This window comes from Mangifera indica, unplaced genomic scaffold (genome assembly GCF_011075055.1).
Source record: "Mangifera indica cultivar Alphonso unplaced genomic scaffold, CATAS_Mindica_2.1 Un_0168, whole genome shotgun sequence".
Lineage (NCBI taxonomy): Eukaryota > Viridiplantae > Streptophyta > Magnoliopsida > Sapindales > Anacardiaceae > Mangifera > Mangifera indica.
In genome coordinates this window covers 10,300-25,000 of record NW_025401260.1, presented here as the reverse complement: position 1 = coordinate 25,000, position 14,701 = coordinate 10,300, and the positions used below count along the sequence as shown (strand labels likewise).

The 14,701-nt window shown below is 33.2% G+C and overlaps 2 protein-coding genes and 1 non-coding gene across 3 annotated transcripts; 2 read left to right on the top strand and 1 right to left on the bottom strand.

Annotated features, from left to right (window-relative positions):
- Window positions 1-1,208: 1,208 nt before the first annotated feature.
- Window positions 1,209-4,503, bottom strand: LOC123208230 (translation initiation factor IF3-4, chloroplastic-like). Its single transcript, XM_044625615.1, has 9 exons — window positions 4,161-4,503; window positions 4,038-4,077; window positions 3,705-3,764; window positions 2,870-2,922; window positions 2,431-2,486; window positions 2,287-2,320; window positions 2,100-2,172; window positions 1,898-1,990; window positions 1,209-1,571 (listed from the first exon to the last, which is right to left on the bottom strand). Exons 1-9 carry the CDS (start codon window positions 4,436-4,438, stop codon window positions 1,428-1,430), a joined length of 831 nt encoding a protein of 276 aa, XP_044481550.1. The 5' UTR covers window positions 4,439-4,503; the 3' UTR covers window positions 1,209-1,427.
- Window positions 4,504-9,053: 4,550 nt separating this feature from the next.
- On the top strand, window positions 9,054-14,490 carry LOC123208232 (eukaryotic translation initiation factor-like). The gene is made up of 9 exons (XM_044625619.1): window positions 9,054-9,490; window positions 10,439-10,510; window positions 10,650-10,745; window positions 10,967-11,176; window positions 11,714-11,808; window positions 12,068-12,155; window positions 12,242-12,592; window positions 12,682-12,924; window positions 13,034-14,490. The coding sequence occupies exons 1-9, from the start codon at window positions 9,299-9,301 to the stop codon at window positions 14,069-14,071; spliced, it is 2,385 nt and encodes a 794-aa protein (XP_044481554.1). The 5' UTR covers window positions 9,054-9,298; the 3' UTR covers window positions 14,072-14,490.
- On the top strand, window positions 10,149-10,257 carry LOC123208233. Its single transcript, XR_006500727.1, has one exon. It is a non-coding gene; the product is annotated as a small nucleolar RNA snoR103 (small nucleolar RNA).
- Window positions 14,491-14,701: the final 211 nt, after the last annotated feature.

The window sequence follows — 14,701 nt, the reverse complement described above, 5'->3', positions numbered from 1 at the left end:
GATCGTCTTATGTTGTTAATTCATGCAATCTCAAAATCTATCACAAAATCGCAAGAAATTACAAAATTTTGTTGTATATGCCTAATTATTGTTTTATTATTTGAATAAAAAATAACACCACATGTACTAACAAAATAGGTATTAATAAGTACTAAAGTAGATATATCTTATATGATTAAGTAATTTAATTGTTTGTTTTATTTTTAATTCAAAATTACATAATTAAATTATATAAATTAAATTACATAAGTATCCCTTACCAGATGTATTATTAAATAATAAACAAATATAAATGCTTAAAATAGGGGCCATCAGGCCAGACGTGATACGAGTATGGCACAGAACAATTGCTTTCAGCAGTTTGGCTGTTGAGTAGTTTTGCAGAGGAACAAAGACAGACATAACATGTGGTGAAGTATGCTTGAAATGCAAGAACTTAAAACCTAAGTCAAGTTCACATCATTGGTTAAGTAAGATGGAGTCTCTACATCCAGATAGTTTTGTCTCTCCTACTTGAATATTTACCCAAAAAGAGAAAAAAAACATGTTACTTGCATACATATACTTGGTCAATAAAACAAACTTGCCACTAGGACATTTGGACAAAGAATTCATATCACATATACAATCTTTTCTCTCTATTATCTATCTTGGACATCGACTTGATGTCTTTGTAGCACATAAGAAAAGTTTTGTCGACTAGCCACTAAGATTTCTATTATTATAACAATTATATTCGAGACTTTATTTTCTATATCTCTAAGATGCAACACTACAGTTAAACAGAAAAAGTGAACAAAACAAGAGTTTCCCAGATGTTCAACTTGGCATAGTTTTGGTAAGTTCTTGCAGCAGGTAATAACACAACTAAAGACAAGCAAATAACAGAGATCAGTTAAGTAGGATGTTAATATTTGTTCTCTCCTTTTCCTATATCAACCAAAAGGATCTAGATAAGTGATTTTGCAATGACCTTGAACAAAAAATGAGAAAAGAAAACAGGAGATATAATACAAAAAAGTTTGATAGTTTTGAAAAATCAATGAAGAAAACAATATAATCAATAAAAACTTATCACTGAATCTTTTTCATATATGGTGCAGCTGAAGAGACCTTGCCTGCCCATCTTGCACATAAACTTTACAAATGATATTTCTTCCACAAAAATTTAGACATGCTCACTTGACAGACATGTTATGACATCTTGATTGGCTAGAAGGAAAAAATATTTAAAAGTGAAAATGCTGTCTCAAATGTTACAATATATGATTTGGAAAGGCTGCTTCTGTTATTAAAAATCTAATAAATATGTTGTATTACACTAATGTTATGCACAAGCTTCAAGACTCAACCCAGTTGAAGAGCACAGATAAAGATTACCAGCCAATTTTCTCTAGCAAAATGCCTCCTGGAACGTCAGAGTTTCCTCAGACACTGGCTGAGACTTCATTTGCAACTGGATTATCTTTTTTCTTTGGTGGTTCTTGTGTCTTCTGTAAAACAGCCTTATTTGGAACCAAAACAATAAATATGTTCCTGACTCTGAAGTTTTTGCTCTCCTCAGTGGCAATCTGCAAACCATTGCACCAATGAAGACCGGTGTACAAAATTAAACAACTGGAAAAGGAAAGGTTAAAAGTAAAACAAGAAATCACATCAATTGTTAAAAGTTTCAATTACAACTAATTTCTCCAGGAGCAAGAAAGCCAGAAATGGAATTCACAGAATAATAATTAGAAGTTACTAGAACAAAAATACAACAGTGAACTAACAAAACGTTATATATAATAACAAATAATAATATCACTCTCTCATGGTAGGAAACATATAAAATACTATCTTGTTCCCAGGATTCACATGGCGCATATTCATAGTAGGAAATAAATAGAAGAGTTACCTCTCCAACATCATTCTGAAAACGTTTAATAAGCTCAATAGCAATATTTCTGAATTCATTTTCCCGGCCTTTAAGGTTCACTATGACCTTAACCTGAAAATTTTCGCTAAAGTTCTTAATAACAGAAAAAAAAAAAATATATATAACAAATATCATCTATGTGTTAATCTGATTAAGCTATTCATTAGAATATCTAACCGACCTTGTCACCATCCTTCAAAAACCTCTGTGCAGCTTTCAAGCGAACAGTATAGTCATGTTGATCAATGTTGTAACTGTCAACAAAGTCAAACATAACAATTATCAATAAAAATTAAATAAATAACCATAACTATATATATGGTGTAACTTCAGAATAACTACGTTGATCAGTGTATCAAGGATTTTACCCCATTTTTAACTCCTTCAAATCCATACGGTTGGCTAACATTTAAAAGAACGCTTTGTCAGTATCTTTACTTTCTTTTTCATAACTGAGAATGAATGCATCTATTAGAGAAAAAAGCAAACTCTAAAAGGTTGAAGACATTCACCGGCACTTTTCTTCTGCTGTTCTCTTTTCTTCTTTTGTTGTTCATATCTATATTTACTGAGATAGAAATTAAGACAGGCATTAGCGTCTATTATATCAAACAAAAAGTCTCTTAAATCTAACAAATAACAAGTCCCCCTCCCTTAAACCAAAAAAAAATCCCTATGCAGAGCTTCCAATTTTATTTTCCGTACCGAATAAATCAGTCACAGCCACAGTGATCTATATGTCATCATTATTTAAGTGAGCACTAAAGCCAGTGACCCTCAAAATCATCATCTTGAAAAGTTAACAAAAGTCTATATCCAAAAATAGCTCTTATTCTGAAGAAATATTTATTCCAAACTAAAATCAGTGACATACTAAAGAAATGAAAAAATAAATATAGACATATGCACTATCTCATGTCATTCCTTGAAAGAATTAAGCAAAATGCATACTTGTAATCCATAATTCTGACAACTGGCGGATTAGCTTCTGGGGATAATATTACCTGCAAAATTTGCCAATAGGGATTAACTCCATAAAATTCCATAGAACTATTCTAATGTTAAAAGTAAACTTCCAAGAATGTTTACTTTCCCATAGGAAAAATTTCAAAATATGTACAGAGCCCAGGAACCGAATTAATCAACCACAGCAGTGAAATAACTAAGAAGAGAAAGAACATGCTTGATTAAGGAAATAAATTAGACAAGTCAACTGAACATTAAACTAAAATTCGTGCTTAAATGTCACTGTTCCAAAGGATTGTTCATTTTGTCTGGAAATTTTAAGTTAATGACAATAATTAAGATATTTTAGGTAGTTTGTGTTACTGACTTAACTCTTATTCTATGAAATTATATATAAACAGAAAAGGTAATGTTTATCATTTCTATTCGAACAGTAATTATTTTCAACAGAGTACATGCATATTAATATACCAATCAAGAGCAAACTTCAGGAAGCAGAATTTTTCCCCAGTCAGAAAAACAAAACATTCTTAGGTGTGATGTGGCCACAACACTAAAGTTTGCAGATTCTACAACATGCAAATGAACCCTATATAAAGCATCTTCCCTACTACACCCAACCAAAAAGTAAATAGACACTAACACTAGTCCCATAACAACAATAACACTAGCCCTGTAACACAATGAACTCGAATCATTAATCATGAGAATACAGTCAATTGAAGCAAATGAATAAATTTACAACATAAATCTCTTGTGACATATTATGCACTACAACTATTAAGTTTTCAATAAAAAAAAATGAAAGAAAAAAACACACCAGGTCAAGTTCAGCATCTTCAGCCATTTGAATGGCTTCTCTTTTAGAAACCACACCAACCTACATCGAACAACAAAATCAATTTTTTCACACCAAAAACAAGAAATTTTCCAGCATTACAGCACCAGTACAGTAATTTTTACTTGGAGAAGTAGCCTACACCAAACCAAAAAATTAAAAAAAAGCAATTTAATAAAATATCAAGTGGCACATTATAAATATCAAACTTTCACTCAATTTTAAAAAAAAATCTATTTTTTAAGAAAAGAAATTTACTTATCACTTTCTCAGCATCCAAACAGAAAATGCATTAGTAGTCAAACGAGAACTAACCATATTCTGCTGTGCATCGATAAGTCTCACAGTAGCTGACCTATTCCAGACAAACAACCACTTCAAATGACTCCACGATCTCAATAAACACGCAATAATTTAACCGTAAACAAAGAAAAACACCTGATGCCATCCATATCGAAAGCTTGTTCATCATCAAAGTCGCTCCTTCGGGACCGTCTGGAGTCGAAGCGGGGGCCTCCACGGCCATCTCCGCTGCCGAAGCGGGCGGTGACAGAGAAATTGCAGCGATGGTGCGGGGATGTTTTTGAGACTAGGAAGAAATTATTAGGGTTACGGAGATGAAAATGGTGACCGAAGAAATTGGATTCGAATGAGGAGAAAGACAACGTCGTTTTGGCGACGGCAAACATCGTCGCGGTGGTCAGACCAGCCATCATACTGGCGTACTTCGAAGTGTCCCTCAACAATGAGAAATTTTTCTTATCCAGAAAATTATTATTATTATCATCATTATTATTAAAACTAGAGTGAGAACAATTATTGCGTCACGGGCTGAGTTGGTCTGGTCTGGGCTGGGCTAAACTTGGTCTTAACCTTAAGCCCAAGATAAAAATTTACATATCAAGTTGCGTTGAACCCGAACAATAATTAACTCTATAAAGTTTAATTTGAATACAAAACTATCAACTGGAGATCAAACTTGTCACACTTGACTGATGAACAATCAAACGGCCAACATTAATTTGACACTTTTGTTGTGTTGGAGCCTCATGCCAGAATATTTAAAAAAATAAAAAATTAAATTTTGACATATCAATCCACCAAAAAGCCCACGAAGACACTGCCGCAACATGATAGATCATGCCTTGAGCCTTCAATTTTTGTGGGTCAATATGACTGATTAGTGCCTACGTTTTTGTAAGCCTTACCCCAACACAGCACATGGTGCGATGGATTATGTCAATTTTAACATAACCTAACCCAATACAATTCTACCTATAGTTTATCGAATGATATTACAATATTATTAAAAAAGAAAAAATCATATGTATCCAAATGAAACGTCATACCAAAAAAGAGCATAATTATTGATGAAGCAAGAAAATCTACGTTAAGTCAAATAATGATCTATACCCAAACAAGTTAAATCGGATTCACCCCAAAATAGAATTACAAAGATTTATTGATATATTCTTCTTAAACCGATCAATGCAAAAGTTTTAAAAAGTTACAATAATATACTAATAACACACATTTACAATGAAATAGATTTATCATCAATGGTCATGGAACTCATAATTTTATCATCATCCCACCAGAGTAGTACTCTATATATATATATAAGATAATTTGAGATTTCGTTTGTATTAATTGAATGAATAAACTTGAGATAAAGTGATTAGATATATAACTATTACATCAAGCAAGTCAAAATATTAAAAATTTGTTTTACATCTAAATATACTTTTATTACCTAATATAAAACATAAATTTTCATAGTATATGTCATGTGCCAAGTTTCAAATTTTGATGTGTTAATTCATAGAATTGGTAACGACTTCGACCATAAAAGTCATATACACACAAATCCCATTGCTTAATTAATTGACGGAGACCTTTACTCCTCCGAAGTGAGCGGGGCCAAGGTTGGTGCCCCAAAATCCATAAACAGTTTGGATTTAATACATGAAGAGCTATTTTAAAATTTCTCTTTTGTATGAAAATACCGTAAATGTATTTGACAAACCATGAACAAGTGTGATCACATTTCTTAACTTGTGTTTCTATAATGTTGTATACATAAATATTGCATTATGTGATCAAAACATATTAGATATTGCTCAAATCTAAGCATTTGATATAATCTTTTGTCGATCAAAGCCTATTAAATGGTGTAATGAATACGATTAGGTTCAATCTTAGTTGAGTTTAACCAAGGTTTAACTAGATATTAAGTCTAATCCTAAAAAGTCAACTCAACATTAAATGGTTGAGACTTGAATTCAATTTGAAAATAATTTAATTTTAAATTTGATTTGAATAGACTCAAATTTAGAATTCAAACTCAAACAACTCAAATTGAGTTCAACCATTACGTGAACTATATGGTTCAATTATATCTGTCTAAATCACATGAGAGTAAAAATAGAGACTCTTTTTATCCAAAAGAAACAATGGTATATTTTGCCATTAAACCTATAACCATCTTTCAATGAACATGTTGTCATCAATTGTTTGAAATTAGGGTTTCATTCGATTCATATTGAGTCAAAGAAAGCCAATCTCGAGATTATGGAGCTAATATTTAAATTGGTTTAAAAAATAATTCAATTTTAAATCGATCTGATTTGTCTTGCACTTGAATATTTGAATCGATTTGTTTCTAAACACAAGTCTAATCTTTTATCTAGCCGATCTAGGCTTAAATTTAAGTCCGAGCAGCTAGAATCAAATGGTATCCATTCCATTCCCTCTTGAAATAAAAATAGAAACATAAAAGATATATGGGCTGCTTCAATCAAAAGGAGCTCAGCACAGAAAGTACAAAATTCTAATTGTACTCATCACGGTCTCTAGCTTTCCCCAGACTTCCAAAAGCCCACAGAGAGACGGCAGAATGAGGGACTCAATCTTCTTTTAAGTCTACAAACAGGCCACTAAAATAGCAAAAACTCACGGTTCTGAATATGACGTCATTGCATACGTGGCACAATCACGGAAGTCCATTCCAATCTCTGCCGCCCACTGATCGCAGAGGCTAAAAGATGGATCGGACTAATAATACCGACACGTGTCATTTATAGGATTTGCTGTTGATGTGTGATTGTGGAAGAGGGACGCGTGTGGGTTTCGACCGGTTAAAGTTCGGGCAAACGAGGGACAGGGAAACGGCACGTTTTTGGCAAGGCTGCTTTTCCATCTAAGGAGTTCAAAATACCGATATTGTCCCGCAATAATTCCCAACGCGTTCGACATATGCGATCAGTTGGAGGATGAAAGTACTATTATACCCTTCAGTACTCTCATCGAAGCGCTGTTGTGACCACTGGTACTCTCCACCTAACTTTATGCAGCTTTTGGCTACAGATTACAGCACTTGGAATATTCTAAAATATAAAATTTTTCGAAAAATTTGAATATTCAAAGTGAAAAATAAATATTAAAAAATAATTATTTTCTTTTTATTTAGATCATACAAAATTTTAATTATTTTTAAAAGTATGGAGTTTAAGTTGCTCTTGGATGTATTTCAATTTTTAACAAGTTAATTTTTTTATGAATAGTATAAATATAATTTTATATTTCAGAGAATCTGTATCTAAAAAAGCCAATAAATTTATATATAATTACACTCAAATTCCAATAATTTTTGCTTCTCGTATGAAATCACATCTTTAATTTTACGTATTTTAATTTATACTTTTCGTTTTTGTCTACATGTAAATTGGAATAAACTTATAACCCAAAAGAATTGCATTGAATTTAAAATCTAAAATATAATTACTGTAAATATTTCATTTCTCTTATATTATTTTATCATTAAATATAAAAAAATAAATAATATACAATTATTGAAAATGTGACAAAAATAAAGAGAAGGGCAAATTGGACAAATCAAATGAAGAAAAATCTAACATCTATCTCAGTCCTCAACAACTAAGGACATTGTCGTAATCCTACACCATTCCCAACAGCAAAATAAAACCTCACAAAATAATGGGGAAAAAAAAGGTTAAACTCATCAAAACTCCCCTGATGTTCAAACATTCCAAATAGCACCACATATTTATAAAAAATCAATATTCTCTCATTAGTGAAATCTTTTAATTGAATCAAACTGAATAACGAATTGTAAGTTTGGATACAATATACAAAAATTTTACATGGTATTCGGATTTGAAAATACATTATATTTGGCTTTTTTTGTTTTTAAATAAAAAATTATGGTAAACAAGGTTATTTTGCCATAATATACAGTAATATCAGTTTAGTGTTGTTAGGACTAGATTTGATCTTAATTGTATTCAAATAAAACCTAATTTGAGATGAACTAAAATTCGAAAAAACTAATTTGATATCTATTCGAGATCAATAAATTTAGTTTAGAATTAATCCAATTGACTTAAATTCAAATGTTATTGACTTAAACTTGATTTATTTTATAAAAATAACATAATTCTCAACTCAAACCTAATTGATTTGATTCAAATTCGATAAGTTCGAATCAAATCTAATCCTAATTATTATATATTATGTCATAGACTAGTGAATTGATGATGTGACTAACTCCTACATGCAATTTGTCTCATTAGTCGCTATATACTTGGAAATCACCTATTTGTCATTGTTTCTAAAATTAACAAAGGAGAATTTTGAACGTGTAACAATCCTCGACCAAGCTAACTCAAAATTATTCAATATAAAAAGATTATTATAAAAATAGATTATTTGAAAAATTATTAATTATAAATTATTGATAATATTTTTTATATTACTTGTTATTATAATTAAGAATAAAGATTTTTTGTTATATAAATTTAATAAATAAGGATAAATTTGTAACAAAATTAAGATTATCTTAACAATATTTTAATACCTAAAATAGAAGTCCCTATATAACTTGTTACATCACTTTTGTGATATAATTTTTTTAATAACAAAGAATTTCACTTGATTCAGGCCAGTACATTGGCCGAAACTAACTATATTGTCAAAATATTATTAAATATAAATTAATATTGTTTTTAGTTAAATTAATAAATCTTATGATAAAATATTTGTTTTATTTTAAAAAAATATTTAATAACATATTAAAAATTTTAAATGTGGTCTAATATTAAAATATATTATATATTATTTTATTTTAATTAAAAATATATTTATATCTTAAAAAATATAATAAATATAAAATAATATAATGAAAATATGAGTTAAAAGGCGGATTAAAAGGCCCATAGGATAAAAAAGTAAGTTTCTAAAACCAGCAAGGGTGATTTGTGAATTTCACCCAAATAAAAACCTAAAATAAAAACTAAACGCAAAATCGAAAACGCAAACACACTCTAATCAGAGAAGGGTTTGTATTCCTTTCTCTCACCGACCTTCACTTTCTCTCTCTCTCTTCTCATCTCCGCCCAGAGGGAGGAAACAAGACGCCCCCACAATTACCCATCCATATATACACCTATACGTACACAAAGTTTCCTCTGAAACAACTATCTTTCTTACCTTCTTTTGCGCGAACTTTTCTCGGGGTTTTGTTGGTGCTTTTTTCGTTGTTGTGATTTGACATCGGTATGCAGCAAGGTGATCAGACGGTACTTAGTTTGAGGCCTGGAGGTGGTCGTGGAAGCAGCAACAGGCTCTTTGGTGCTTCTTCTTCTTCGTCTTCGTCCGCCGCCCCTCCGTCCTTGGCGTTTGGTTCTTTCTCTGATCTCCCTATTTTACGTCCCCATGGCGCCGCGCCAGCCTCTGCTTTCCCGTTAACGGTATATTCAAGGATGTACCCTTGTTTGTTTGTGTGGATCTGGATGAATTTTTGGGCGATTTTGGTATTGTGTCAATGGGTTTTTGTTTTTGGCTTTGATGACAAGGATTGGGTTTTTGATTAGAGAGGTTTGGTTCGTCGAAGTATTGCATCGTTTGATGGATTTTGATATGTTTTGTGAGTGATTGTTGTTTGGTTTGGGCTTTTTTTTATGTTTTTCTTTTAATGTTTCTGCCTGGCGGTATTGTGTTTTTGCAAATTTTGTTCTTCTTTTTTGGCTGGTTGTTGTATGGTTTTTTTAATGGGATATGTTAGCTTCTGAATACTATTGGGTTTTAGTTATTTTCTAATCTATGGTTGTGTTTATGTGGAGAAATATGGCTTGTTTGTGTCAAAGTTTGTGTTTTTATGCAATTTAACTTCTTTTGAAAGATATAATGATTTTTTAGAATATGAATGAATTTTAAGATTGAAAATTTCATGTTTTGTATTTGAATCAGCATTGTTGTTGTATTTCCACGGTATATTGTGGTTTGAATTTTCATCCAAAATCAAATGAAGTAAAAAGAAGTTAAAACAGAATTTTTATAGTGCTATAGGTTTTGGATTTAATGCTTTGGATTGGAGATAATCTAAAATGTCCTAATTCTTGGTGCGGCAATAAATACGTGTACTCACTGTAAATATGGACCGACAAGAATATGTGGGCTTTAGGTGGGCATTCTGTGAGTTGTAGGTTGCCCATGAAGGAAGGACCTATAGATATTTTGGCTATTTTAAGAAGATCAATATTTTGGTTCCATTAGTAATTATAATTTTCATTTGATTTTGTTAGCTGTTCGGGGTTTGGTCTTTGTTTCAGGTCTTTCATGTATCTATTTCTTCATTCAGCAATTTGCTTTAGCTTTTTTTGAATGTTCTTGACACTTTGATTGGTTTCTCATTGCAGACTGGAGATGCAAAGTTTGATAGTAGTGAGCATGTGCGTTACACTCGAGACCAGTTGTTACAGCTTAGAGAGGTAATATGCTTGTGATGCTTACAGCTTATATATGCAATCTACTCTGTTTGGATTTAAACGTTTAATAAGAAATCATTATTCTATGATCCTTTTTTTTTCCCTAGAAAAATGTGAAAATATGTTCCTCATGTCCTTGTAGGCTGTTGTTGTCTCCGATGATATTCTCAAAATCAAACAAGAATTTGATGCTGAAGTTTTCGGTGAAGAGCAAATCTGGGGTCGGGCTGAAAGTAATGTGAGTTAGACTTACTGGCTCAATTTATTTTCCTTGTTAAATATTCATTTTATATGTCATGGTTGGTGAGTGGAGTGTGAGAATTGTTGAGGTGGAGGGATGTAATGGTTATTTTTCTTTTCTATCATATTTCTTTCATGTGCATCAAATGTCTTGTGATTATTTTATCATTTCATGCATATTTTATGCTTTCAAATGACAATCTTTTTTCCTACCTCCAGCCTCCAAACCAAGCTCAGACTCGTTATTCTGAACCAGATAATCGTGATTGGCGCCGTCCTGCACAGTTTTCTTCCTCTGGAGAGGAAAGATCACGAGACAATAGAGAGTACGGTGGACGATATGACTCTAGGCAGATGGATGCAAATCAATTTAATCGCCAAGACATCAATCAACAATTTTCAAGGGCGCAAGCGTCGTCTAACCAAGGGGTATGACATTGATTTAATTGACCTTTTCATTTCCTTGTGTTGTTTTATTTGTTTAGGTAATATTATGTTGGCTACAGGATGCTTTGGTGTGTGTATACGTTACATTATATTGTGCTTCCTGTGTTATTAAATTCTTTGTTGAGTTGTTAACTACTCCAGCAAAGATTATACAGACCATATGTATAATTATGAAAATGCATCACAAGTAAGTACTGGACATACTATTACAGTGTCTTATCTGTAAAGGCACACTATGCTGCCTATTGCAGTGATCTGTTAACTACTCCTTGTGTTGTTAAGCAACTTTTTTGGTTAATTGTTGAGATTTTTAGCTAGGATTGATGTATGTGGAATTTACAATTGATGCACAATTACCTCTTTGGTTAATTTTTTATTATAGGGTTTAGACTTAAAAGCGAATATTTCCATTTGACGAGTATTAAAAAAAGTGTATTGCATATGCTAAATTCTTCTAATGTGTATGTGCTATTGTCTTGACTCTAACTTTGGCGAAACTTATTTTTTGTTTTGAATCAGGGACCAGCTCCAGTTTTGGTCAAGGCTGAGGTTCCATGGTCAGCTAGAAGGGGAAATCTCTCTGACGAGGAGCGTGTCTTAAAGACTGTGAAGGGGTAATGCTTTTATTGATTTATTTTCTGCAATGTTACTTGTAATTGAAAATTAATGAAAACAACCTTGATGATTTCGTTATGATTTTAATCCCAGAGTTCCTAATATAATCAAGCACTCAGTGAAGGATGTTATTCTTAATGATTAAATTTTTCTATACTTGATTTCTTGATGTAACCCATATTTATTGCTTGTAGAAGGCTCATGAAACATACTAGTAGCACATGGTTTTCTGATTTGTAATTTCTGTTGCCTTTGCAGTATTTTGAATAAGCTTACTCCTGAGAAGTTTGATCTACTTAAAGGTCAACTCATAGACTCTGGCATCACATCAGCTGATATCTTAAAGGTCTGTTTCTTTTTGTAGTTTAATGTGTTGATGTCTCTAGGAATTCATCAATTTGTTTATTGAATTTGTTGATTATTTTGCAACAGGGAGTTATATCTCTTATATTTGATAAGGCTGTTCTTGAGCCCACATTCTGCCCCATGTATGCTGAGCTCTGTTCTAATTTGAATGAAAAGCTCCCCCAATTTCCCTCAGATGAACCTGGTGGGAAAGAAATCACGTTCAAGCGTGTCCTCTTGAATATTTGCCAGGAGGCATTTGAGGGTGCTGGCAAACTGAGAGAAGAAGTAAGACAGATGACTGCTCCAGAACAAGAAATGGAGCGCAGGGATAAAGAAAGAATGGTCAAGCTTCGTACACTTGGAAACATTCGTTTAATTGGTGAGCTTCTGAAGCAGAAGATGGTGCCTGAAAAGATTGTCCATCACATTGTTCAGGTTTGTGTTGGTGACAGTGATTGAAAAGATGAATTAATTTTGAGACATACATTTGTTCTTATTGTTGCTCAGCACTTCTTATCATACAGGAACTTTTGGGACACGATAGTTCATCTTGTCCTGCAGAAGAAAATGTTGAGGCCATATGTCAGTTTTTCAACACCATTGGCAAGCAGCTTGATGCAAGCCCAAAATCACGGCTTATAAATGATGTGTACTTTGGTAGATTGAAGGACTTGACTTCAAACCCTCAGCTGGCTCCCCGATTGAGGTTCATGGTTCGTGATGTTCTAGATCTGCGTACGAACAATTGGGTTCCTAGGAGAGAAGAGGTAATCTATTGTTTATTATCCTTTTTTTTTTTGGCACCATATGTTACTTGCATCAGAGTCAACTATGGTTTTATATCTATTTTATCTCTTTCTACTGCTAATGTTACAGGTGAAAGCAAAAAAAATCACTGAAATTCATTCAGAGGCAGAAAAAAATCTTGGGTTACGTCCAGGTGCTACTGCAAGTATTAGAAGTAGTCGTATCTCTGGGGCTCAAGGGGTTACTGGTCCAGGTAGCATACCCATCACACGTCCTGGATCTGGTGGTATGATGCCTGGCATGCCAGGAACTAGAAAGATGCCTGGGATGCCTGGAATTGATAATGATAATTGGGAGATACCCAGACAACGGAGTATGCCTAGGGGTGAGGGAGCAGGAGTGCAGCCGATGGGACGTGGCCAACCAATGATGAGTAAGTCGGCTTCACTTAACACGAGGCTATTACCTCACACTACTGGTGGAGTAATGGGTAGCAGAAGTGCTCTGTTGCAGGGGAGTGGTACCCCTCCTGGCCGCCTTTCCAACTTTTATTCTGGCACAGAACCTACATTCCAATCTCCTGCACCTTCTAAACCTGCTCCTGCACCCTATGTTCCTCCGGTTGGGGAGAAATCTCAGGCATCTGTTGTAATGTTGAAGACAGATGAACTTCGCAAAAAAACAGTTTCACTTCTGGAAGAATATTTCAGTATCCTAGATTTGGGTGAAGCACTAACGTGTGTGGAGGAATTGAAGTCTCCTGGACACCACCCTGAGTTTGTCAAGGAGTCCATCTCCCTTGCTCTTGAGAAAAGTCCAGCTTTTGTTGATCCAGTAGTAAAACTCTTGGAACACTTACTTACTAAGAAAGTAATTATGCCTAGAGACATAGGGACTGGGTGCTTGATGTATGGCATGTTGATGGATGATATTGCTATCGACTTGCCCAAAGCACCTAGTAATTTTGGCGAAATTGTTGGGAAGCTTGTTTTGGTGGGGGGATTGAATTTTAAAGTTGTAAGGGAGATCCTTAACAAGATGGAAAATTACAGGTTCCAGAAAACTCTTTTTGATGCAGCCATGAGGACAATTAGTTTAAGTCCATCTGGGCAAAATATTTTGGAATCTCAAGCATCTGATATCGAGTCTTGCCAGAGTTTGTTCTAGCAGTCTAATATTTCTATGAACAAGTACTTCAGTTTCAGATTCCACAAAGACCTCTTGTGCTTGCTTTCAGGGCTTCATAACCTCAAGGCAAACAACTTGTATTATTCGATAAGCCGGAGATGCCAAAAACAAAATAGGTAATTTTATTGAGTTTTGTATATTTATCTGAGGTCAGAGCTTATATGTTTTATTGAGGAAAGAATCAAACTATAGAAAACCATGGATTTTGTTCCTGAGTATGGCCTAATATTGTGGCAAAATCGCTCGAGGAAGAGTGGCCCTTTCGAGGGATCAAGTTATTTTGTATTTGATTAGTTTTTTGAACAATTTTTTACTTTCTTGATTGAGTGTCTAGTTTATTGTTCCAACTATTTGCCTTTCCCTCAACTGGACGAAATACCAATTATTCTTTCTGCTCCTTTGGCTTGGGTCTAATCTTTCTTCCAACTAACATCACTTGTGTCTATAATTGGAATCACTTGATTTTGTTTTTCTGCTTCTTGAGTAGTTTGGAAAACGATTTAGTTCTATTTGACATTTTGGTCAGTATATGTATGATGGTTCTCAGAAGTGACCTGAAATGGAATATATATATATTTTTGAATGAAAGATTGAGCCATTTTGTGACAT